Genomic DNA, 26630 nt, shown 5'->3' with positions numbered 1-26630 from the left:
CCTCTCCGCGCGACTCCGGTGCTTTTATTTTCCATTCGCGTACCTGAATCTCTGATTAGAAGTAATAATTCGACGCTGGCGAGCGTGGTTCGCGAAAATGAAAAGCAACGGGAGAAGAGCGTTTGCTATTTTTAATGAGAATATCGTGTTAGAGTGTTTTCGCGCTGTTTCTATTTTCTTTTATTTTTGTTCTATATTTCAACATTGACAGTTTCCGAGATAAATATTTGGAACGGTATAAATCTATCGTAGATTCTAAAGAAATGATATTGGATGAAGAAATTAGACAGGGTAGAAAAGTTGGTAATTTTACATACTTGCGTGACAGAATACGATCGACGATGGTTTTGGATAATTCTCGTACGCTCTCGACCGATTCTACTCACGATTCTGTTAAGGATCAAACGAATTGTCAAGACTGTCGAAGAAACGATATATTTCCGACACTTTGGGGTAGTAGGATAGAATTATGAGGACGTGCCTGGCCTCACATATTTTATATATTGTTCCCAATAATTCCGACTGCGTGCTGTAATATTTATCGTGCTGTGTTCGGCCTCGTATGTGTTATCAAACCGTTAAAATAGAACAAACGCCGGAATATCTGTTATCTTATAAATAAAAATATAACCCTAATAAATACCAATTACCTTATACCATACTCCTCGTCACATCTTAATATGCATCTAAGAGAGTCAAATTTCTTTATTCGCTTCCAAGAAATCATTGCAAAAGGACGAGCTACGAGCTTCCAACAAAATTACGAATCTTTTCCCAGAAACGTTGATCTTTGAAAAAATTGAGAGAGAAGCAATCACGTTTGCTATTTGTCAAGTTAGCTATTCAAACTTCCTGATTACGTATAGACGTTTCTTATTAATTTCGAGTTAAAAGATTCATTTTCTGTGCTCGTTGGGTCGTCGACCACGATCCTCTATTCAATCTTTGTCACGAGAAATTACAATCGAGAGGATGAAAATCGTTCGTGGTGAACTTGTCTCGCCCGCGATCAGGTCCAGCCGCTGATAACAGAAATTCCATCGCACATCCCTCGGTCGTTTACTAAATGTCCATCGAGGGATGGTCGCGGGGGTGAATCGGCTCAACAAGTGTTACGTCAGAACGAGCTTGCGTCTACGGTTCGGTCGATTCGCGGGGGTGTCGACGTGCTCTCTCGTTCCACGTCTCATAATCGGAGGCGGTACCTCGCAGGTTTTGTTGCTTCAACCCGTGCGATGCATTTGTTTTCGTTCGAGCACGACTTACATAAAATATTACCAGAAACTGAATCGATCGACCGCGCTTTCACTAAAATTTTTAGTAGCTCGTTATAAAGAATAGAAAAAGAAGAAAAAGAAAACAACGGAAGAAAATTCGTGTCAAGAAGTCGAGACAAGGCAGAGAACGAGCACTCCATATGGTCAGACAATATGGAAGATAATTTGATAATGAATACAATAATGGCGCAAAATGGTATCCGCTGATAGATCATTACCGTTGGAATGCAATAAAACACCGTACGCGCCGAGTGAAAGGGCGAATTTCCGTAAGAAGTTTCACCTCGTTTATGCGTGGAAGTTTTTGTCAACCTTATTATATTTATTGCTCCTTATATAAAACAGACATCGTATACTATTATACAGTATCAATAATCCGAACCATAAAAAACAATTAACGTTATTATCTTTTACGTTTACTCGTTATGCCCCGATTAACGTGTAGTTAGAGTTTATGATTCTCTACGAACTTTAAAAGAGCTATAGTTATACTAGTTACTGATTGCAAACTTTCCGAAGCGAGTAATAAAATGCGTAAAAACGAACGTTACTTAGGTACAATGATTATTACAGTCCTTTCTACATGATTTGTACACAGCACCACAGACAAAAAAACAAATTTGAAACAAATTTTTTCAAACAAATGACAAAAAACTCATAAGGATTTATACGTATACGTTTGATGATTCTGAATTCATCGAAATACGTATCCGTTGCAACAATAGCCTCAATCCTGTTCCAAAAACGCAGGAAACTATATGACAGGAACTCTCCGTGGGGAAGCTATCGAAGCAAAGTCTTCGTCGAGAGGATGATCCACGGTGGTGGTAGATTTGCGTTGGAATCGTCGGTGGTACCGTCCGGGTGCAAGGTTCGTCGGTGGACGGCGGAGGACGCGGTATCGACTTTGGTGGTGGTGATGGTGGTGGTAGTGGCACAGCTGGCGTGGAGAGAGCGGGGCCGGAACGGTGTCGGGAGGGAGAGAACGCGGGTCGCGGTTAGGTAGGGGAGGGTTGGGCAGCGACACGGTGTTGGGGGAGAGGATGGAGGCGGTAGGTGTCACGTGGGCGCGAGTAGGCCCCGCCTCCGCGAAGTAGCTCGAGGTACGGCGCGTCATTCATGGCCGAGCTAAAGGCTGCGCCACTCTCCGGGTCCGTCCAGCTGCAGCGGCTCGCGAGAGGAACCTACGGGAACACCTGTCTCCCCCGCGTAACCGTGAACATCCGGCGAGGACCGCGCCGCCGACGACGACGACGCCGATCGGCACCAGGGAGACCACCGCGCTATCACCGCGACCGCCAAGTGCTACTACGCGCTTCAACGTCCGCATCCTCCTCGATAGTGGATCGCGAGAGTGTCCGGTGAGCCGTGTTCCGGAGCCGGTGGCAGGCTCGCGGATAGGCCGCCGGCTCGCGTCGTGCATGGGACCGATCATGTGTCGACAGTGTGTCAAGTGATTGCTATTATTCGTCGGGCGTTTGTTTTCTCGTTCTTGGTGGAGGTATATGTACGTAAAGGGGCAAGCTTGTTGCTAGTAGAGTAGAAGAGATATAGAGAGGTTTCGCGTGGAGAAAAGACACGGAAGTGTCCGTTGTTTTGATCGGTGGGTGTGTGGTTTTTTTTCGTACGAGGTAACATTATTGTTGGGTGTGATTCACGGTGTTTCAACGGACGGACAAGATTGACGTTCGTGGTGGAGGGCTGGCTAATGCACCGCGGCGGCGGTGTCGCCGGAAGCGGTGCTGGTGGAGCCGCCGGTATCGCCGGAGGATCTGCCGGAAGTAGTGCGTTACCCTCGACGAGTCACCGCGGCCTCGAACTGGAACATCCGTCGGCGATGCCCGGTGCCCCGGGTTTTCATTGGGGGGCGATGCTCGCCGGCCACCATGCGGCTGCCGCGGCGAGCATGATGCAGCCACCCCTGTCCGCGGCCGGTGAGTACACCCCCGCACCGGCACATCATGGCCCTACGCATCCTGCCATGCCTATGGACCTTCACGTTCACCAGGGATTCCCTTACTACAGGTTAGTCCATCGACTGATCCGTGTTCTATATCGATTCTACTTGGGGTTGTTCTCTTGCCTTTAAACCTTTCGTTAGGATTCCTCAAAAGCTATGATAGCCAGGTATCACGTTGGTTATCATGGTAGTTAAACGCTTCCTAGGATATATATATAGCTTATTTAAAAAAGATTATAACTGGTCGGAACATTGATGATTTTATCACAAAGGTTTTGTTTCAGAGAGTATCTAAGATAACGATTCTTTAGTTGTTGTTTAGGATCCATTGAGAATAGCACTAGCTTTCTCGAATAACGTGGTATAAAGTTTCTTAGGATACAGGTACATGTATCTTATTTAGCATGATTGAGCATGAGGTTTATGATTGATGCATTGGCAATTTGCCAATTGAAGTTCGAAGTAAATATTGTTTAAGGGAATATCTAGGATAAAGATTCTCTGATTTTTGTTCCCTGGAATATGTAATAAAAATTTGCTATAGCCACGGCTATTATTTTAAGTATCGTACAGATGCCTTAGAAATTATACGTGTCAAGATACAAATATTTGAATACCAATTGGTATCGAGTTATTCGTTTTAATGTACAATATTTTGCTTTCGATCCGATTACAAATTGTTCGGTTAGTTCTCTAGTTTGGTTTGAATCTTTAACGTATATACTTTTATGTAAATCTGTATGGTTGGTTCCTTCTTTTCTTACCGATATTATTGCTTTTACGATCGAGTTGCTCTTTTCCATATCAGATTCGATGCACCGTCGAGCGTATAGGTAGGCAATGTCAGCCTTCGAAATTTACCTTGTAAATATTTCTCTGCTAAACGAATACTCTCGTGTTTACCCATTTCGAGCAAACACCTTGCTTAAATACTCTCTTTACCTTAGTTCCTATTAGACAATCAAGTTCGTTGACGTTTCTCCCATACCAGTCTTCAGCCTTCCACTTCGTGATTCTCTTGATCATCTTCAACCAAAAACAAATAGTTTATTCGAAAATCGAAATTAGAGTTATATAATGTATGAGATTATCTTTAACCTGGCTAATATTTGCCCACTTTTTCCTAAATCTCCTTCCACACATAAGTACTCTTCCAAAGTTCCGGAACTTAACTAAAATCACTTCCAAACATTACGAATTCTGTTATCAGTACCGTAAACGCACTGGTAGAACACACATGGTTACACGGTAGACGATACGAAAAATCCGAAGATCCGCAAACGATGCCGCAACTATCGATGATCTCTGGTTGTAAATCGCGTAAAAATATCGGCATTCCGCGCGAATAATTAGACGCGTTTGTTACCCCCTTCACGTGCGCGCAATAAATAATTCCCGAAGATCGGCAAACGTTACAGAACTGAATAATTTATGAGACAGGATATAATAATTAAATGACCAATAGCTGGTTATGTAGTTCGATGTGTAACCATGCTTCTATCTATTTTCCTCTTTTTCCCTCTTCATCCCCTATTCCCTTTTGCTCTCGGTAGCGGTATAACGCCACATAAACCGCATAAAGTAACTTTTCATATGGTTGGAGCGTGATTACGCGAAATAATATGTCGCTTGTTCATGCGTAAATTACGGGGGACATGCGAGCTAACTTTCTATCTAAGGGTTTTATTTCGCGAATACACTGTACACATCTCGTTGTTCGTATCTAGCCGAGTATGCTCGACACGTACAGGGTTTTAATGTAATTTGGCACGCGGTGGACGAACGTGGCCTGCACGAACGAACTTGCTACCAGAAATGACTGAAACGTCGAGAATCCATCGAACCTTCTATTATTTATTTCTTCTTCGTTCTTGACTTGTTTTTTTTTTTCTTTTTTGGTGTATCAAGTTTAAAGCTGGCTAGAAAACGATTACAGCAGATGGTTTGCAATTATCGCGCGAGAGAAGTTTCTCGTTGACGATACTTTGACCGATCAACTGTTTTGACGATCTCTGCGAAGTGTCTGCTACCGACAGATATCTTGTAAGTTCTTTACACATCTTCAGTCTGGTTCCAAGCTTCTATATAATCTTGATTGCCGCGTTTCGTTACAGGGCTCGTAAAATTTCTAACAGTTAGATATCCGTAAGAAGTTTCTGTAAGTGTACCACGTTATACACAGGAATGTTTTCCTTGCCGAAAAACAGGCTAGAAGCGGTAATTTACACGTAACTCGCACGGTAGCGTTCTGGACACGTGGTGAGAAGATATTTCAAGGAAGTAGAAACGTCGGTTTCATCGGTGAGACGTGCGTGAAGTTTTGAAATTTTCGGGATCGGCGAGAGGCGGGTTGTGGAAGTGCTGTAACTGGTTCGCTGATAACGCAACGCTCACAGCGAAAACCAGTTCGCCGTTGCACACGCGTGTCTCTCGTATAATATTTATAAAGTCGATTTCTTTTCCTCGACGTGTAACCGGGCCGTGTGCGCGCGTTAATAAACTTCAGCCACGGACAAGTTTATCTCGTGCTGAGCGATTCTATCGGCTCGAGCGTTTATCCTGACTCGCGCGGTGTACGTACACGCGTGAAGATTCAATTAGTTATGACAACTCTGGATTCGAACGTGAATCCGAACTGTGGACGTGCGTGGAAATAAGAAACTAAGTTAGAGATTGTCTCGTGTTTTTTCTGATCGGGTCTTTGATGGCAGTGTGTTTCGTTTAACCCTTTAACCCTTTCCTCTACGCTATACTCGCAGATGAAAGAGTCTTTGGTATAGAGGTCGAAGCCGTTTCTGCCAATACAGAGAAGATACGCGCATGAATATTTAAATAGTTTGCGAGCGATGATTGCGAATAAGTCATTTATATCTATATTTGGACTGAACAATTTCTTTTCCAATCGCAACATTTATTTACTTGACATAACGAAAGAAGATGTACAAACATAGATTAAGCTTTATTTCATTGCTAATAAATTATTGTTATATTCCTCTCGACAAAGAAGAACACTCGCGTTACATATCTGATGATCTGATGCAACAAATTTGCTGCAGTAGAATCTACTTATTCATAGTCAGACAGAAAGAAGTAATTCAGACGTAGAATAAATCACTACTTTCCAAAAGCAGAGAAATATTCATACGTTACTATACGATCTAGCGTAGCTTCTTCTAATTTCTTTTCCTATAATAATATCTACTTATTTACAGTAAATCAAAAACAGGATATCCAAACGTAAAATTCTAACAGAACCTCGTTCGCGCATCTTCGACGGCATAAGCTCCCTAATTAATGTCCCTCAGGAAAACATCGAGATAAAGCAACTCTAATAATTACCACACGGCAACAATTTCAAGAATCACTGCAGCAAAAACGTTAACCCCGACAACGAAACAATGTCTAGCATCGAGACGCGGGTTTCAATTTTCCCGTCCTTAATGCACAGTTGCAGCGGCGCCACTTTGGTGTTCGTTATCAATTTCCTAAATTGCTCTAGGAGCGAAGCACGCGAACGATATCGGGCTTTGCCGATTCTCATCCCACCGATGGCAATTACATTTTTCCCTTGCGAACGTGCGCCCGCGCACACACATTTACGGCGACCGAACGTCGCGTAACGTACAATATTATTTCACGTGAGACGCGTGTTCCGTAATTTACGCGGCTCGATATACGATTCCGTGTAATTGACAAGACGATCGATGGATCCGATACAGAGATCTAATCGAGATAGCCGCTTCGATACGACTTTTTTGTGTCCTCCTCCTCCTCCTCCTCCTCCTCCTCTTCCTCCTTCTTCTTCTTCTGGTTCTCCACCCGGTTTCTGCCCCCTTCAGGGTTTCGAGGAAGCCTTTCGAAAAGCTGCCACGGTTGTTCTTTGTTAATCGTCGCGATGGCATGGATGTGGTGGCGCGCGCGCGCGAACACACACTCGTTCATCGGTTCCACTCGTGTACTATAATTATTCACACTCCATAATGCAGTACACGGCGATACGTAATCTCGGCCAGGGTCTGAAAAGGAAGTGTACGAACCATTCGTGTAATTATACACTCGCCGTAGTTTAATCTTCTAGCAAATTGTATTAAGATTTTTTACGAATTTTCGCACGTTGTGTCGTAAATCTATTCGCCGGCCGAATAGGATACGTGTACGGTAGATGGGCATCGCCCATTTTCAATAGGTCTCGATTAATCGTTTCTATGTATCATTTCCCTTCTCGTCTTTTCATTTCCCTTTTTCTCCTTCGTCGTTGTCGATTGATTCTTTTGGAACGAAGGGAGCTGTTGCTTGTGTAACTTACGATTGTCGCGACAATTTCGGAGTTGGATGATATCATGTCATAGTCGGAGAATGTAGTAGAAGTGATATAGTAAATAGATTTACAGAGGCGCAACAAACTATGAATTGTATGAAATTTCTGTGAAGTAAACAATTTGCTTTCATTGGGAGATTTAAGTTCGTCTCTTTAAAAATCGAAATAAATTTACGCGCGAACAATGAACATTTCTATGAAAAGCTTCAATCTATAAATAGATTGTGAAATTTAGATTAGTCTTTTTACAGATTTTAATGAATGCATGTTCATTAGACAAACACGCGGTTAATTACAGTCTCTCGGCAACAAAGATCGATATTAATTTCTGATTGACATTCTCTAAGATATACAGCGCAGCTCGTAATTTGTTAGTTCAAAAAATATATTTCACCATTCAATTATAGGATAGGTAACTAGTATTTATACACGTTTGCCTTTTCCGTCGTCTTATCTCGCCATCGAATCTCTCTAATATGCACTTAATATACTTTATCCACGTCGAGCTTGGAAAAAACTTAAATCGAATAACTTTGAAAATAGCCGACCTCCAGAATTATTTTTGAAACGTTGCAAGAGAATTCGCTTGATTGGTTAAACTGCATGTCATGTTTAAGTTTCGAATATAAATCTAAATTTTTAAATGAAATGAAATTCAAATCGTATAATTTTGTGGAATTCCTTTCGAAACATTTCGTCGATTAACTTTTCCTACAGTTTTCTCGGATTAACCCCACCTATCCTTCGATCTCGTTTGATCTCATTCTAATTCACTCACAAAATTACATACTGAAATAATTCCGAGACTATTCATCTTTCATATTAAATTCTCTTAAACCACAATACATTTTCCCAGCCAGAAAAAATTGACTCGCGAGATTAATTCCTGTTTTAATCATTCCTTAATCCTATCCTACTTATGTTTTGACGACATCATGAAAAACTATTCTCGATTTGTCTCCGTTCAGCCAGATTCCCCCGGCCGATTAATTAGCATCGGCGTGATAAGCTGACAGAGCCGGCTGTGACAGCGTTAGCGAGAACAGCGATCGAACGCAAGAAGCGGCACGCAAGAAACTTATTATAATCCGTGGCTCGTCCAGGTTATTAGCATTCCGCTATCAATTATCCGGCAGCCCAGGCGCTCGAAATAACGAGCGTTGCTCCGTTCTCTTCCATTCTCTGCCCATCGTGCGTCTCCTTTCTTTTCATCGCCGGAATAATCGTGCTGTTTAATCGCTCGAAACGCTTCGCTGATATTAATCGATTACAAAATTTATTTCACCTTTTATCATTCCACTGAAACGTTATTGAGAAGAACAGCTGTACTTTTAAACGAAGAGAAGTTTGCATTATGGCGATGAGCGTGAACGAACATCGCGCAAATTACATCTTTTTGAGAAATAACGCAATCGTGAATCACGAATCCTAGATGTTTAAATCTCAATCCCTAAAACTCATCTATTTCACCTGATTCGAGGTAAAGCGTTCCCAGAGGAGAACTCGGACAACATTTGCCTTTCTCGTTGTGTGCTCCGCGGCGATGTTTGACGGATAGATTGAAGTGGTGCTCGAAGTATAATGTCACAGAAGTTGTCCGGTGAAAAGAACTCCGTCTTCGACGTACGAGAACGAGAGTACGCGGACGACGTGTTGACCTAGCGGTGCGTCGAGCACCACTTGTTGCCGTGTCGTGCCTCGGGTACTTCTGTCAGTATACTCGAAGCTGCCGCTACTCAAGACGGCCTCGAACCTCTATTGACAGATGCAATCGTCCGGTATTTGCATTAGATTAAACAGTTCCGATAATCGTTGCTGCTCGTGCTCGTCCTAATTGGATTTATCGTGTCCCGTTGTGTACGTGCGCGTACCGATGTTTCGCGCACAGATGGACCAACGATCGTTGTATTGCCGTATTTGTTAATAATAAAAGCTTTATCAAACTGAGATCAATTGTTCGAGAATTGCGAAAAATAGTCGACTTTTTCGATTAATCGCGTTTAGGAAATACACTGAATGTATGGAATTGAAGGAATAGCTTCAAAACTTTGGTGTATTTGAAATTTTGAAACGTTTGAATATCTAGAAGTTTGAGAAGCGTGGTATTTAAATTTCTGGTTACCTGAGACTTGGAAAGTTTGAAATATTTAAATATTTGAACGTTTGAATGTACGTATTCAAATCTTTGAGTATTTGATTCTTCGAATGTTTAAATATTTGAAAATTTCAATATTTGAATTTTTCGGGATTAAAATGCAGGCCTAAAATGTTATTTGAGTAGCTTAATTTGGTAAAGAGATTACGGCGCACTTGTAGTGCGATATGAAGTTGTATTTTAACAGAAGATGAACACGATCAGTAGAATTAGTAACTAGACTGACAGACGCTACTTTAGGCAGACACCTCGTTTAGACCTCGGGTTATTTAACACGTTGCAAGTGAGAAATAGTGCGATTAAGTATCAGAAGGAGTATTATTATACTCCATTCGAGATCGTTAATCATCGTTTTACTTGTGCTGCTGGTAAGATGTAAGTAGGTCAACATATGATGAAGTTCGTTAAAGCTAATTGTAATATCCTAATGTACAGCCCTTTAACACGCTGTTATAATCTGAGGGGATCTAGCTCCGACACGCATTCGTAGAAATTAAAAAAATATATATATATATACATAGACATAATCTGCAAACGGTATTAAAATATATTTGGAAAATTGTCTAAATCTCTTCAATTTTTTGTCAATGTATTAAAAGCTATATTATTGCTACGTTACTCGTTGAAACGAATTTTCCTTAAAAACAGGTTTTAAATTTTTCTAACGTTTAAGATAATATTTAAACAGCCCAGAGCGGAATACTTATATTTATTTTAAAATTACACAGTTCTATGAAACTTATACGTGTCTTTACTCGAAAATTATTGACATTAAGCATACTCACCTGTTTTCTACGTTCATCGAAGGTTTAAGAGTACCTCTAAAGTTACACACGTCTGACACCTCATTGTCGTAGAAACGTGTAGAGCTACTGACCGACTTGACAGGTTACTTTCCACTGAAAACTCGAGTAGACCGGGTTTCTTTGATCTTATCGATAATGATGTTACTCAGAAGCGTGGCCGGATGTCGAAATGTGCCGCGACTGTAATGTAAGCCGACCATTTTAAATAAATTCGATTAAGCAACGAGAAAAACGACCGCGACTCGTGCCTCGCGTTACATTTTAACGTAATTGATATAACAAGTAATTGAAAAAAATGTTTTTCCAGGAAAATAATTACGCCTAATAATTGGTTATATGAAATTAAATTCAGGAGAGCACATTTCCGTTGTAGAGTCGCTACTTCATAGTTAAATTTAATAATAAACAGAATGTTATAAAAGAAACATCGACAGGTGAATATTTTGCAAATCAATTTTAGTAGATTAAAATTGTGATAGCCTTAATGGATTACTGTAGAAATTTCGTTGTCGATCTAATTGGCAGAGATAGGTAAAAACCGCGTCTAATAATATACTTAATTAGCGCATTGTGATTCAGCGAAATCGGACGTAGTTGATTTCGCGAAATTTGTCGAAAAGCTACGTGAGCGAGAACCGGTTACACACGTGCCGACAGTGGCAAAATGATAAATACGAAGGATTTAATCAGTATTATAAATCATACGTGTGCACGCGCGATATTGAATCCGCAATAAGAGGGAATGACCGCAAAACCATCGTCGCTTTGTTCGAACGAAAATTAATCGCTTTGCTCGCCATTTGCAAGTATAATAATCTCGAATGTAACATTATAAATAACGATAACTAAGAGACCGATAATGTCAATAAACTAATAGCCTTCGACATTCCGTTCTGTACATGATCTTTTTCTATAAAAAAAGAAATAAATAATTTACAAATGCTACATGTACTACCAAAACAAAAGTAAAAAAAGTATAGCTATTAATTCTGTTGATCAGACTATAAACATTCAATTAAAATTATTTTGCGCATCGTCGAGTAAATAACGAAATCACGATCATACCATATGTTTAATCTTGATCCGCTTGAAATTAAGATACGAAATGTAAATTGTAATCTGACGCACATAATACCGGTGTCGATCGCGCACCAGCATTGTCAGTCGAGTCTGGCCGACTTAAATTGCAGGCCTTCGATGTGTACATACGGATCTGCTGACAGTTTGTCTGGAGATTGACGGACAAACCAGAGATGGCTGCGTTTAATATCTCCGCGATGCATCATCGAGCTTTAAGCTCTCTCGTCACGGAACAAAATTGATGACAACGTGCTGCTAATTAACCAAGCGACGACGCGTTCGTTTTACGATCTTCGATCAAGTTTCTGCTACATCTCTTTCATCATCATTTTGTAACAGTATCTAGAATTCTGTTAATAGAGCACATTAACCGAATCTGAAATTCAATGCTATCTCGTTGATGTTACTAAGTCTATTGCTAAATTATGAAGCTTATAAAAAGTAGAGTTGCTGAATTTGGCTTTTGACTGGGTTATATAAAACGAGTGAACCCTAAGTTTCGACGAGTATTGCAGTCGTTCTTCACGGTAGTCGAATTCGATCGCGAGGCAGCCAGTTGAGAGAAACTGGTGCACGATGATCAGTCGTACGACGACACGCGTGTCGGCTGCACACGGACAGTGTGCACGCGGGAGACACGGTCGCACAGGCATTGAGAGCGTTATTGAATGATGGCTCGTCCAACTGCTAATGGGGCCGGACGCTCGCGCGACACATCGCAGAGAAAGAGAAGAAGAATCTGTCTCTTCGAATGGGATGGAAAAGAACGTACGAACCGAACGTACGTCGCGAGAGAGGAAGGAAGAAGGGGCGAGGAAAAAAGGGTTGTCTCCTAAGAAGAGTGCGCGCGCGCGCGCGCGCTCTTGTTGCTGTTGCACCGATGCACAACCGATGGATGCATTCTTCCGTCGTTCCCCGAACCATTCGATGGCAGAGGAGAACCGAAGAACCGAGAGACTGCAGTCTGGCCTCGCCTGGACCCGACTTCTCCTCGCTTCTCTCTTTCCCTCCCGCGTGTCCAACGATAGCTCGCGAGACTTCGAAGGCGTAGCCAGGCTGGCTGCTGACCAACCGATAAATAAAATAACTCGATTCCGTTTTTATCCAGTCGATGCTGCTTCGTCCCTCTTTTACTCTTTCGAGTACGCAATTTCTGTTTCGAGGTTCTAAACTTTAGAACACGTGAATTTGACGAATGACCTACTTTGGTAAAACACCCCCCCCCCCTTATTGGAAGAAAGTCTTTTTATCTTTGCCAGTTATATTTGTCGAAAGGTTGCTCGTGATGTTTTTATACCTATATAGGATTCTATAAAATATTCCCAACCTTCACCACCTTTTTGCCATCTTCTTCGCTCCTGAATTTTTCTCCTTCGTACCCTTCTCTAATCTTTCTTCCGATATTTTCCTTTTTCCACTTTGTATCCTCAGCCGAAGTCGCAGTCGCTAGTACACCCTGGTAGCTGGTTCCCCTCGGTCCCTTGAACGGGCCGTAGTACCATGGGCAGCCCGGTAGTTGGAAGCGCGAACTTTTTTCTCAGCTATCGGCCCGGTGGATCGCGCTGCGATGCTGGACTGCAATCAGAATTGATTATAGCCTGCCGAAACTGCGCCGCGGTCCGGCGCGTTCATATTATACAACTCGCCCGCGGCCCAGCCGCGTCTCTCGCTCGCTCGCACGCCGTCTCCCCCTCGAGTCAAGATCATTCGAGGAGGGCCGCTGGCTTCTTCCCTCCCGCCGTCCCTCCTTCGATATGCACGCTGTCCCGTGCCCGACGTCACTGACCCACTCGTGCCGTGCCTCCCGAGGGATTCTCTCGTCCTTTGTCGGACCGGCCGGCTGCCCCTGCGCTTCCTTTTTCCCGAATTTCGAGACCATGTCGCTCCATACAGCCCTGAAAACGGCGCTTTGCACGGAAAATGCTGGTAAAGGCTGTGTCTGGAAGTTAAGCGATGATTTTGGAGAAGAAGTTTAATCCAACGAGTGTATGAAAAAGTATTAAACTTTAATGTCGCAATTAAAATCAATAGACACTTCGTAACCATATGCGAAGGATGAGAATTCGAATATTTTCTCGTTGAGTGATAATTTTGCTACAGAAAGAATATACGTAGAAACGTGTAGCTAGTTGTTAATTTTGCAGTGGTGACTTTGTACGATGTTGACTTATATCTCTAACGTTGCAATGTGCGCCAGAGCGTAATAGTTTGATCGCAATTTGCGATACTTTTGTGCAAAAATATGCGCCTGGTTAAAGTTACGTATACGTTATTCTGACTGGCAACTTTTATAATATATAAAACTATATTTTATACGAAAGCCATAAAGTGTCAGCTCTGCAAGCTTCTTGCAAAGTTTCGTTTACTCGGTATCCAATCAGACAAATATCTCGGCAATCTTCAGGATGGTACGGAGGCAAGTAATATTCTGCAGCATCGGAAACGTTAATTAATAGGTCGTACATCAGTGAAACCGAAGGGTGTGTACCGCAGAAGTGATTTAATATCCGCTTTAATTAGTTTGAAAAACGCCCATTGAGAAAAAGAGAGCCCTACGCCTTGCACGCTACTTTGCTACGTTTTATTTCGATGCACTTGGCTATCAAGGCCGCGTGCGGTTTAAAGTTCACCGTTCAACCTGTTGTTTCAAGAATGAATATTCCTGCGAACAATTCTTCTTTAATCACCACAAATTTCTCATAAAATATACGATTCGTTAATCCATTTGTTAATCTTCACACTTTCGTGCAATCGCAAAAATATTTTTCGATAGTTGTAACTTGACTATGAACATCGTCTTTCTCTAAACCCTTCCTCCGTTAAATATTGCTAGACGTCATTCTTCGTTTTACCTATTTCAAAGGAACGATCTCTCATTTGGTTCTTCATCGATTCGAGGCAATCGTTCCACCCCTGAAACGTTCGTGAAAGAACTTCCAAGAAACTGGATTGTTTGAATCGAGCCTACTGGTATTCCACGGCTGTTTATACGTAACGCGGACAAGAAAGCGGACATGTAACTGCATAGACTTTTTTTTTAATGGCAACTAAATTCTCGGTAGAATTCCAACAGCGTTCAGTGGCGATCGCTGCCGCGGCGCCCGATATTTCTCATAAATCGGGAACTATATCTTGGACGAAGTCAAGGTCCGACGACGTGGAATGCAGTAAAGCGCCGCGTATTTCGCAAACGACCGGGTATTAAGTTTGAGCCACAAAGTACCATATTTGTCATTATTTTCTGGAAAGCAGTAAAAGTGGCCGTGTGCTTGTTCGGAGAACAAGTGCGTATTTTAATGGCTCAGTGTCTCTGCTCTTGGAATACTATTTAAGGTTTATCGAGTCGTCGTTTTTGTAATCTGCGTTAAACGTTGTCGAGCACATTTGACGTACGTCACTCGACAGTTTTTGTAGTAATATTAAAATCGCAACTTAATTTCGAAATTTATCTATTTTCGCAAATCATAACCTGTCGATATCGTATCGTAGACGCTTATCATTTCGCTTTTCTACGGTAAACATCGCGATGACAACATCACCCTGATCGTAGAATTCCGCAATTTTTTCCTACTTTTTATAGCGTAGAAGAACATCGAATGATATGTATCGACTGAGTAATGAAACCTATCGAAGCGTAAAATGTGAGTTTTTATGAAACTTTCGCGCTGTGCTTCGCGGCGCGGTGTTTGGACCAATACCTTTTTCTGATCACATTACGTCAACCTTATTACAGCTTATGCAACGATAGAAAATCGTAGCTCGATATCGCGGTGCGTAGCTGGTCGTTAGTAGAAAGTTATATCCATTTACGTGATATGAGAATAGCTTCGAGAATCACGAGTCATAGCCATGAACATTTCGTACGGTTAAGAACGGTGATTTCCGTGATACAATCGATGCTCGTCTGCTTCTTCCAACGATATCAGACGCGACTTCTATATTTATCTATTAGACAGAATACGATCATGTTATCTTGCGTGTCTTATTTTAACAAATATTTCGTTCAATGACTTTTCCAGTCCATAAAATTTTATCTTCGCCGAGACCATAGCCTTGACAAGATTTGATTCTTCTGGTGATTCAAAAATCTTAGTTCTTAGTTCTAAACAATATATTCGAGATAATATCCACGAACGATATAAAACAATGGAATTACTTTGTATGTATCTACAATTGTCTCGTCTTCGATATTTACAGATAATTTGGAGTAAAATTTTATCAGCATCGTTGATGTAATTTTCGCGTTTGTCCGCCTATAAATCGCGCGCGGGCTTTAAGACTCGTTTAATTCTTACACCCTGTTGAAAGTTAATAGGAAGCGACGAAGAAAGCGTGTAAGTGGCCGATGGGTGTTGCCAGACGTAGCTGGGCACGCTGCTAAAGGGTGGGGAAGGGCGTAAGAAAAAAATGTTCCTACAACCCCTCGACAGTTCTCGCTGACTCCCTAAGTCTTCGAAGCGTAACTTAGCATACTTTATTTGATTTTTTGTATTGGATAATAGTCTCAGGTAATAGGGTGGCTGCGAACCAAGCCGGAGAAATGGCAGGGTTGTCGAGCGAATTTTCACGCTCTCCCACTACTGTTGCATTAACAAATTTACATTTTTTAAATGGAAGGGTCGCGCTCTCTCGGGGTGATAACTTGCGGCCCATTTGTTCCTAGGAGAAATGAAACCGCCGGCGACGTTGCATCTTAATAAAGAATGTAGCGCGACTTTGTTTGCTAAATTGCAAGACTTACAACGTGCTTTTTCATTCGAGATCTGGATGAAAAATGATCGTGGCCTTGAACGTCAGGATAGTTTCATTATTTTCCAATACCTCGTTTTTAATCCTCATTAACTACTCACAAAGTATCTCGTCTGTTAAGTATATACTTAGCGTAACAAGCTCGCAACGAATTTACTCGCAACTAGCAACACGACCGCGATCCATCTTCTTAATAATTGCACGAGAAATTGTAGCAAAATTTTTTCTTCAAACAATAACAAGCTCGCAACATAATCACGATCCTTGTATCTAATAATCACCCTGAAAAAATTGTGACAAGAAGCTAAGCCTTTGGTAACGAGTTGCTGATCCTTAAGAAGGAAACAGGTGATTCCGTTCGAACTCCGACGAATGACAATTTGCTTCGCGATCCGCTTTCTTTGCTTACCTTCGAGGAGGCAGCAACAAACGAGATCTCGTTTCGTCTGGATGGTTCTCTTCATAATTTGTCCGGCGTGCCTCGTCTGGCTCCTTAATGTCCGCGCATTATCCCGCTATCATATTAACCCTTTCGTTTAAGGTACATATTGGGCTACCATGTGTCCATTAGCATTACATGAAACCGTGACGATAAGATCACGAGACCTATTCTATGCGGACGGCGATACGTTTATACGGACTATCGACGTCCAGTTACACCGGCCTCCAAACACGGCCTCATTACCTAATGATTGACTGACTGACTGCTAGCGAGCCGAAGTTAATCGACCTGGAAATGTCGGGAGACCGCGTTAAAAAGTTAAATCATACGGTACATTCATCGTAATTATTCGCAATTCAAGTGGATATCGCCAGGATTACCTGTACGTAGACAGAATGACCGGTGAATTTCATTGCGCTTCTTCCGCCTCTTTATCTTCTTTATTTTCTACTTTTATTCGACAGGTAATTTCTGAATACAGGATACGCATTATCATGGTTGTTAGAGTTTATGAATAAATCGCTCCTGGGACAAAGAAGTGCTTTTCTCAGCCTCCCAATTCTACGCGCATTCTCTTGTTGTGATCTTCGTTATTCTCTGAAAAAGTCTTCGAATTACCACGGTTAACTTTATATACTCTTAATTGTATTCTTTATACAAATTATTATTGGTAGAAAATTGGTATGATTAAATTCCATCTTTGTTATATTAAAATTATTGCTACCATCTAGCATAACATTATACCTACTACTATTCAACCTCCTAAAAGCCAAGGTGATCAACTTCATCTTCCGTCAATTTCTTGATGTCGAAGCTTCGACAAATCAAATAATCTCATTACAGAGGATAAGATGTTCAAGTTTGTCGTATCGATCACTTGAAATAAAAAATTACTCCCTTCCAATTCTTCCATTTTCGAGTGATTTACCGTGCGTCATACGCGCGGAATCGCGGTTAGGCTCTCTGGAAAAAATGATAGCGGCTACGATATATCTGTCCCGCGGCGTGCAATCTTTAAAACATATGTTTTTGGTAATCGTTCGCGCGGTTCTATTATCGGGCCAGGGATATGAGGAGCTGGTGAGGGGTGAAGGGGGGCGGCCGAATCCGGGGGAACATGCTCGGGGCGCGAATCTATACATATTTAATGAGAGCACGCAGTTGTAAAAAGCAGCTGGCGAATTGCTCCCCGGCAGAGTGACTCGGCCAGATACTTTTATTCAAATCTCACAGCCACCGCGCGGAGATGCTCCTCGCGGGAGTCGCGGAAGGCATATCAAAAGAAAAATGCTCTCGCCGCCTTTCCCGCATGCATAAACATAATCCCCGCATAATGTATATTTCAAAGTCTTCCGCTCGGCATCACTGCTCATTACTATTAGATTGATACTCGCCATCCCCATCCTTACGGTCCCTCTATACACCCTCATTTCTGTTTGGCCTGAACCTTCGATATAATCTTTGAAGCGTGTCTTTGTTTTTGGATAAAACTTCTCTTTGCTTCATGTTCATGAGTATATGGTGGAGGTGTTTCTCTCTATAATTTTTAAATAGATGATTCGTGACGACATGATTCAACTTCTGATGATAAATGTTTGTGATCAAATAATCTTTTAAGATGAAGTAAGATATTTCATTTGAAAAGAGGAAATTAAATCAGATGACTACGTGCGTAGAATACGTATAAAAATACTGTAAACTATCCATTGCAAACGTGTAAGAAATTGCTTGAACTGACTGAATATCATAGTATCTAAAATACTTTATTAAGCATAAAAAACAACAATAAGCATAAAACATTAAGCATAAAAAAGTTAATAACTACGAGTAACACCGAGACTCTCATGTTTTGAAGTTATTGCGTTTTTTTTTTCATTAATTATTCCAGAACATTTTCTTCGTGTCATTTCTCATCTCACATTTTCTTTCCATATTTCATACTATATCAAAATATTTGTTAGATAAATTGAAATACTTCCCGTGAAATGTATAACCATATTTTTGTTTCACAAGCATTTAACAGTATAAATGAAATTTAAAACAATTCATCTATATGCGTCTAAATATTTAACATTATTTTGACTTCGAAGTAACTGGTAGACAAAAATGGCCGTCGGCAATAAACCTGTACAGTTTGTGTCAGCATCCGATTGTCAAATTATGCAGTTAATCTTTCAAATATCGTTTGAATTTTCAATCATGAAAGTGTTAGGAGTGATATATCAGTGATATGTTCCGAAAGTTTAGTTCTTTTGGTATTTTTAAATTGTATATACCACCGAATTTGCAGTCCACCTTTATTGCATCTATCGCGCATGAACTTCAACTTTTTCGGTAAGCTTTTTCCTTTTTTCTCAATTCGTCTGATTTCTATAATTACACGTTGAAATTAATTGTAACACATAATAGCGATACTTCTGCGATCTTTCAAACTGTTACTTTACTCACGTACTATGACACTTGTTCTTCTCACGTACTCAGCCAATGATTCTATTTGTCAAGCTAAAGTCGGTAATTATCGATCGATTACTTCGTCGATAACATTCGTATAGGTTAGGAATCTTAAGCAGTATTGACTAAAATGAGTCTGTCGCTAATAACGTAATCAAGATGAATAAATTTAGATAAAGTGAAATAGTCGATCAAGGATTACGACGATCGCTTAATTACGATAAATAGATAATAACATCGTAAATAATATATCGAGAAGAAATTTCTAGCCTCTATTAAATGGAAATTTTCATGTGATAACATTTTCATGATTCGATAGGAGAAGCAAAAGGAAAAGAAATCAGAAACGAATAATCAACAAAATATGAAAAGTTTCTCTTCTGGCTCGATCAAAAGATACAGTCGTGCAGGTAGAATCGGCACAATTAGACGAGTTGGGAATTTCAAATATGCTCGGGTGCACCGCGTGAGACGCCCGTGAATCACCGAACAGAACTTCGACATACATAAAAATGAATTACTCGCGCGAAACGAGATAATAATGAGACAGTCGGACCCCGTTCGACGTTGCCTCGAACGCATACAAATCCGAGTAGCAGCTCCCTGCAGGAGTTATCGCGATATTTCACGTGACGTACAAACAAGGGGGCGCGGATTTCTTCGTTAAAACGCGATTTAAATCTGAAATATTCCTTCGTTGCCAATTTCTCGTTTCCTGCTAGCTAGCTCCATTTTTATTTCCTCGATAAATTTTACGAAAGATTTCAATCAAATCTGTTTTGAAACAAAATGCATTAAATTAGCGTAATATTACACTTTTACATATCCTATGCACTCTGTGTAGTTCTTTCTTTATTTAAATTTGTTTCTTGCATCTATCTATTGCGGTCATTAGCAATTACGTTAATTTACACGAAGATAAGTATTTTTTAATTTCTCATATATGCATAAGCAAAACAATAATTCAGAACCTTAAACGCGTGAAACAACAGTTGCAAATTGAACGTTCCGAGGCAGCTCTTTACGATTGACCCGGCTAGAGGTGGGCTAGAGACCGGATCGATAGTCGTTCGATATTTATTCAGAGCGCGTAAAGCAAGATATTACGGTGCCCCGTGGCGAAACGGAGGAACGTGAATGTAGGTAAGCGGCGCGTCTGCTTTCGAGCCGCATCGGTCCGACACCGGTTAGGTCGAGTTGAATCGAGTTGATAAGGTTAACTGAGAGATACGGGGGCGTAGGGAGGTCAAGTGATTGTGTAGGCGGTACTGTTCGTCGTCGCCACATACCGCCGCGATTAACGTCGTGTACGCCCGTATACGTGCGTCCGTGTAAACGCGCCTTTCGGCGGGAGCGCGAACCTCTGATTAGACTGAACTTCTGATTAAACTATCCCGAGAACGCATTTACACTCTTCCTTAGTCTTGTTGCACCTATGCTGTATATTTTTGAGAATTGGACCATAAGACGTGAACGTTTGAACGTTCTTCGTTTGTAATGTAGAACTTTCATTCTTAAAATTAGATTAGTTTGTGTTGTTTGGGATTTAAAAAATTGATTGATTATATGTTTGATTATTGTTAAGATATGAAAGACTTAAGACTCAATTTAGGTGCAGAGATATGCTTTAAAGTTAGAATTATTAATTGTAATTTTTGATGCTAGATTCGGCTGTGTACACAACGTATTTTTAGGTACAATTTATTTCGCTGATATTCCATGCATAGACTGTACACGTGAATTTCTTATAAATTCAAACAACGTTTGATTTATTCAATTTGAACGAAAAAATCGTAATTTGCTGATAATCGTAAATCCGATATCATTAACGAGGGTTAATATCGTCAGACAAGAGGTCAGGAATGCACAGATACGATCATCGGATGCATAATTAACCTACTAGGCATCTTGGCCTATATATAGGTATGCTGTCCCTTTAAATCCAAGTATTATAGTATAACGTAAATTGTTTAGATCTTTTTCGATATTTTATATATTTCTCGTTAACGCAATATTCTACAGAAATATTAAAAATGAATCATCATCATCTGCCGCTTATATTCTGAACACGACGCACGTTTTGGTGTGAACGCGACTTAATCGCGAACAATCTCAAACAAGCAGCGCCAATTGAAAGGATGACTGTGACCGAGTTGAACAAGGGTTCTCAGCATATCCACTTGGCAATTCTCCGTTCAAAAATGACATTTCCTTATTTAACCAAACGTTCATCGTTTTTACTCGAGAAGATATCGAACGAATATCTTTACGATCCGTATCCCTTGATCGTAAATCGGAAATGCTTGTCTCGTCGAACGTCGACGCTACTATACAATCAGTAGGTCAGTAGTATTCGTATATGAAGTCATTAAGTAATCAGAATACCTATTGTACTTAGGTTGATTAACGACTGTAGTCTGGTAAATATCGTGTTCAATGAATACTAAGCGTTTCAAGAGTTCGTACATCGTTTATAAATCGTTTATATAGCCATTGAAGCACGAGATATTGCATCGTAATATTTTTCGTGGCACAAACCATCGTTCTATTAAGTTACCGTTCCGCTTTTTTCTCGTTTTTAAAGTACGATTGAATGAGAAAGGAAGAGAATCGACTCGTGGATGTTCCGATTTATCGATGATTCTCTCCGGTAGTGGAACGTTTCTTCATCCTACGACTAGTCGTAGTAAGTCAGTGAATCGTAACGTGGAAGAACTTGTTTTCATTCCGATAATCGAACTACAGCGATCAATCTTTTTTTCTCTTCGTCCATCTTTATTCAATCTGTTTTTCTTGCTCGCAATGCTTAATTCAAGCTACAGAATTCGAAATTTACCTCTTCCCTCCTTTCATAAATCATCTGTATTTCACGATACATATCAGTTTCATAGTAGGAAAAATTGCGTCCCAATATTCGATTCGAGCTACAGATATTCAGCTTCGATTCTAGAAACAGCTATGAAAATTAAATTATAGGATATATATATAGTATATACTTGTATATATACTTGTATGTATATTGTATATATACTTGTATGTATACTTTGTATATATATATATATATATATATATATATATATATATATATACAATTGTATATATATATATATATACAAAGTATATACTTGGAAGATATAAAAAGAGATTTACACAGATTCTTTCAACATTTATGCGATTCGTTTATCAGAATCTACCACCCATACTCTATCACGTAAGAGCACACTACTTTCTACCTTCACGATCCTTTAACAACATACTACTTTACTCTGCACACATTTCGTTCAGCGTCGTTACTATCTTACCACATAGAGCATGCTATTTTCTACCACTTTCATCATTCCGCTATTATTACACTATATTCTACTATTCAAACATATCATAACTATAACTCTGCTCTTGCCATCGTCGTTGTTTTGCCACATAAACACATCACTCTGTATTACATAAACATTTTTCTACCATTCTCAATGCTCTACTCTTACTATATTCTACTCTACTATCCAAACACGCACGTTTTACCATCAACATCGCTTTGCTACAAAGGCATACCACTATTCGTCGTCGTTATTCCACTGCATAAATACGCCACGAACTTTCAATTGATTAAGCCAGAAAAGAAATCCCTACAATATATATTTTCCTGAATAGATTCACTAAGAACTAAAGAGCCGACTTACAGCAGCTAAGCCGACACTGTTCTATCTCTTTCAGCAATTTCGCATACAAACTACGTACGTTGCACCATGTTACTTAAGAGATGTTAACAAACGTCGAACGGGAGCCGAGTAACGCGTGGTAACCGCGCAGCTTCTTTGCGCGTCTCGCTACCCGCTGTGCGAAAGTCGACTTCCACCGTGATGCCTTGGTATCACGATGTGTACCGGATGCCGTGGTGGTGCGCGCCGATCCTTTCTTGCGGCGAACCAGTCGCCCGTTCCCTGAAGGGTTGATAATTCGCCGATTAAATTGAAAACGGCGGGGCTAATTGTGCCGCGGCTGTATTATTCATTGGATCCGGCGGGGCCACAGCTTCGGTACACCTCGTGTTGCGGATCGAGTACCGTACTCGAGTACCGTACGCGGTCCCGCGGTTTTTATCCAGCGCGGAACAGACGCCGAATACGGCGCTTGTCCGAGAAAAAGGCCGGCTTTCCTTCTGCTGCCGCGTTCTTACCGCGAGTCAACGTTTTCGGCTCCGCCGTAATTGTTTTTGTTTTTGCTACTCTATCTGTGGGGTTTCCCTTAATCCCGTCGGAAATTTGTTGAATCGACAGACATGGGGGGTATCGAGGAATATAATGCAGCACGCTTTTTGTTTCTCGCGGATAAATAGGCAGTCGGATCGAATAAATGGTTTTTCAGGACTGGGCGTTTTCGATGAAGAAATTTTATATTTTTGGTCACTCGCATCGAAGAAACTGAAGTTTCAATCGGTAGTCGTTAGTTAAGTGATACAAGTAATACGACGAAAACGTATAGGAATATGGAACAGTATGACGAAAGTAAATAGGTATACGTGATATAAGTATAATTCACGTCTTGGTCCGAATTAAAAACGTATTTGAATTTTTCCACAAGTCTTGTCTGCGTACATTCGTTAAGATAAATTCACTGGTAAGGTAATTTTAATAGCGAATTTGTTAAAGTATGTTTCGTTCCATATGATCTTTTTTAGATTCCAACTAATAAATGTATTCACAATCCATGCTCTTTGTTAAATGATACTGCTCTATCTGCATCTGTGGCATGTTTCGTGGCCGCGGACCATCGGGACCTCCACCTGTATCGAAAGGCAGGCTTCGCAACTCGGAAAGGGCGTAATTTTACGAGCGAGACTCTGGACAAAGCATCGGGATGCCACACGGTGGAATAGTTATTAATAACAACCGCGGCCTCGTATATCGTGGATAACGATTCCGAAATACGGACGGTTCGCGCGCCGCGATTCGGCTGTATGATAATCGTCCCTAATAACACACGCGGAACACCGGTTTAACATCCGAAACGGGGGATTACAGCGTTGAAAAATGTATCATGGCGTGGCCTCGCGGTTGGTTACATTGAAATCTTTTCGCGTACCACCAGCGGCGGCTTGCCTCGATGCGAATATGTACGCATATGGCCATAAGCTGCTCCGGAACAAATGATGCTACCGACACTTTGCATCCGGTTGCAGGGATGAATTCACGTCGAAACGGCCCTGTACACACCTCGTGACGTTAAAAGGTTTTGTCAGCGATCGTTAAGCGATCGTCTCGATGGGCAACTTGGCCACCAGGTTGCCTCTTAAAGCGTGCCTCCCCTCAAAACGTCGCAAGCGTAATAGGGAAGACGAAAGAATTAGCAATTTCGTCAGGCACCGATGTCCGAGAGACCGAGCTTAAAGGGCTGTTCTTCGTTCCGATATAAACTATCCCGGGCAAATGATGATCAGTCTTATGCATAATTTCCGCCGTTCAGTACCGAGAGATCGTACTTGAGATCCGATAAAAATTACATGATATAATGTAGGACGTTGGGCGATTCGTAGCCCACGGCTAATCGGCCGTCGATTCGTATCGTGGCGTTTTTATCGGGGCACCGGCCACGAAACACGATTACGCGCCGGATCATGTCTTTAAGCCGCGGTGCCGACGATGTTTTCTCCCCCGTGGACACGACGACCGCGCTCCTTGCTCAGGCCTATAACGTTCTCCATAAAAATCCTTAAACGAGATAAGAGCCTTGTTAATCGATACACCGTGAACGAACGATCTATACGTAGCTCCGAATGGAAAAGGCCAGTTCGATTGTGACCGCACCAAACGAACGCCAAGAACCGCGAGACCGCGACAGAATTGTCTGGCCGTTTCTTGCGACGCGGCTCTCTCGCAATTTGACAATACAGTAGCGTGAACGAGCATTTGCTGGCAGTATAAAGTATTTTCTTTTGAAAAATTGATTTCGCTGGTAGAAAATACGATTGAGTATCACGGTAGATGCGTATTTGATAAAATGTTTTAGCAAAGTTAGGTAACAAAGAACTGAAATAGATACAGTATGAAACACAGTTTACCGATTCGCCTGGGAAACTGGCTTTAATTTGTACTTGCTTCAAATTATAGCTATTGCGATGGATATTAACCATTCTATATTCTTTATCGTTGAAAAAATACGAATTGCAAATCGAATCTTACATTCTTGATGTACCATAATGGAAGCAATCAAGATGAAATAGTTTTCCAGGTTATAAGATTTAATCTAAAATAAGAATCACCTTGTATTTCTAAATATCGTATAAAAATTGTTTTATATGTTTTTGAATTTTAATTAACGATATTTTATACGCTTATACAAGTCTTTTCTCATAAAATTACGAGTTCTCGTAGCTTGTTCGATATCGACAAGAAAGTAATGGATGTAGAGTACACAAACTATAATTATGTTTTCGTCAGTGTTGTTAGCGTACTGAGATTACCGTGCGAAGCATTTTATACGATCCTGAACAATCTGTAGGAACATTCTTGCATTTAGTTACGCCATTGATTGAAAATTATCCGCAGAAAATGTCTTTAATACTAAGAGCGGAAAAGATCGGATCTCGCGTTCTTTTTGCGTTAATGACGAATGCATTTTGGTTCGATGTCAGAAAATGTATTGAGAGAGTAATTTTATTATATGTACACGCTTGTTAAGTATTTTTCAGCCGGAGTTTCCTTTAAACTGCAAACAGTTTACGCAATCTCGTTGCTCGTAGCAAATGAGCCTAGCAAGAAGTACATAAGGAATTTACTCAATAAAACTACTCAATAAAAATACAACAAATCAAAGAACGATGATTGGCAGATAGAAAAATAAAAGATACCAAACGGGATATTAGATCAGATATTATCTCTCTTTTATTAAATAGCGAATTAAAACTTATAAAATAATCACGAAATGTTTATCTGTGATTATTCAAAATCTATTTTTCCAACAAGTAAGATTATCGACGTTAATTAAATCTGTGGAAGTGTGGATACTAAAAATCTGTTAAAAAAAATGTGGAGGAAGAAAGAAGAAAAAGTATTGGAAAGGTATAGTGAAAGCAGAAAGGAAATAGTTTCTTATCAGAAGCAGTCACGAGCGTAGCTCGTTTATTACTGTGAAAATAATGTTATCTGTGCGTTAAGTTCCACCTCGAGCCGAAAGAAGTTAATTAGGCTTCGGCAATTATGCAAAGTGTCGAGACCACTGTCCGGTCTGATAACTTAACGACATCGATTGTCGCTGTTACAAGATACTTAAAACAGCCAGCCTTCCCGGCGCTTATCTTCCTCGCGTTTAAACCTTCGGCGATTTTGTTTGCTCAAAGTTAATTTCGTTTTCACTCGTTTAACTCGCAACGCTTCATCGACGAAAGCTGTGTTACGA

General features: G+C 40.7%; 1 protein-coding gene across 9 annotated transcripts in view; it reads left to right on the top strand.

The window, feature by feature from the left end:
* The first annotated feature begins 2368 nt into the window (after positions 1-2368).
* LOC100643623 (protein trachealess) overlaps positions 2369-26630 on the top strand; it is a 138893-nt gene continuing 114631 nt past the window's right edge. For 3 of the 9 annotated variants that reach the window (XM_048410824.1, XM_020865705.2, XM_012314855.3), the window contains exon 1: positions 2369-3302. In XM_048410824.1, the coding sequence (XP_048266781.1) occupies positions 2986-3302 (317 nt within the window). In that variant the 5' untranslated portion in view covers positions 2369-2985. Of the gene's footprint in view, positions 3303-18948; positions 19122-26630 lie in introns of those variants that run through there. The other 6 variants (XM_048410825.1, XM_020865706.2, XM_003399654.4 and 3 more) reach the window with 4 other exon arrangements.

The sequence above is a fragment of the Bombus terrestris genome, chromosome 12 (assembly GCF_910591885.1).
Source record: "Bombus terrestris chromosome 12, iyBomTerr1.2, whole genome shotgun sequence".
In the NCBI taxonomy this organism is placed as follows: domain Eukaryota; kingdom Metazoa; phylum Arthropoda; class Insecta; order Hymenoptera; family Apidae; genus Bombus; species Bombus terrestris.
This window is presented reverse-complemented; position numbering and strand designations above follow the sequence as displayed.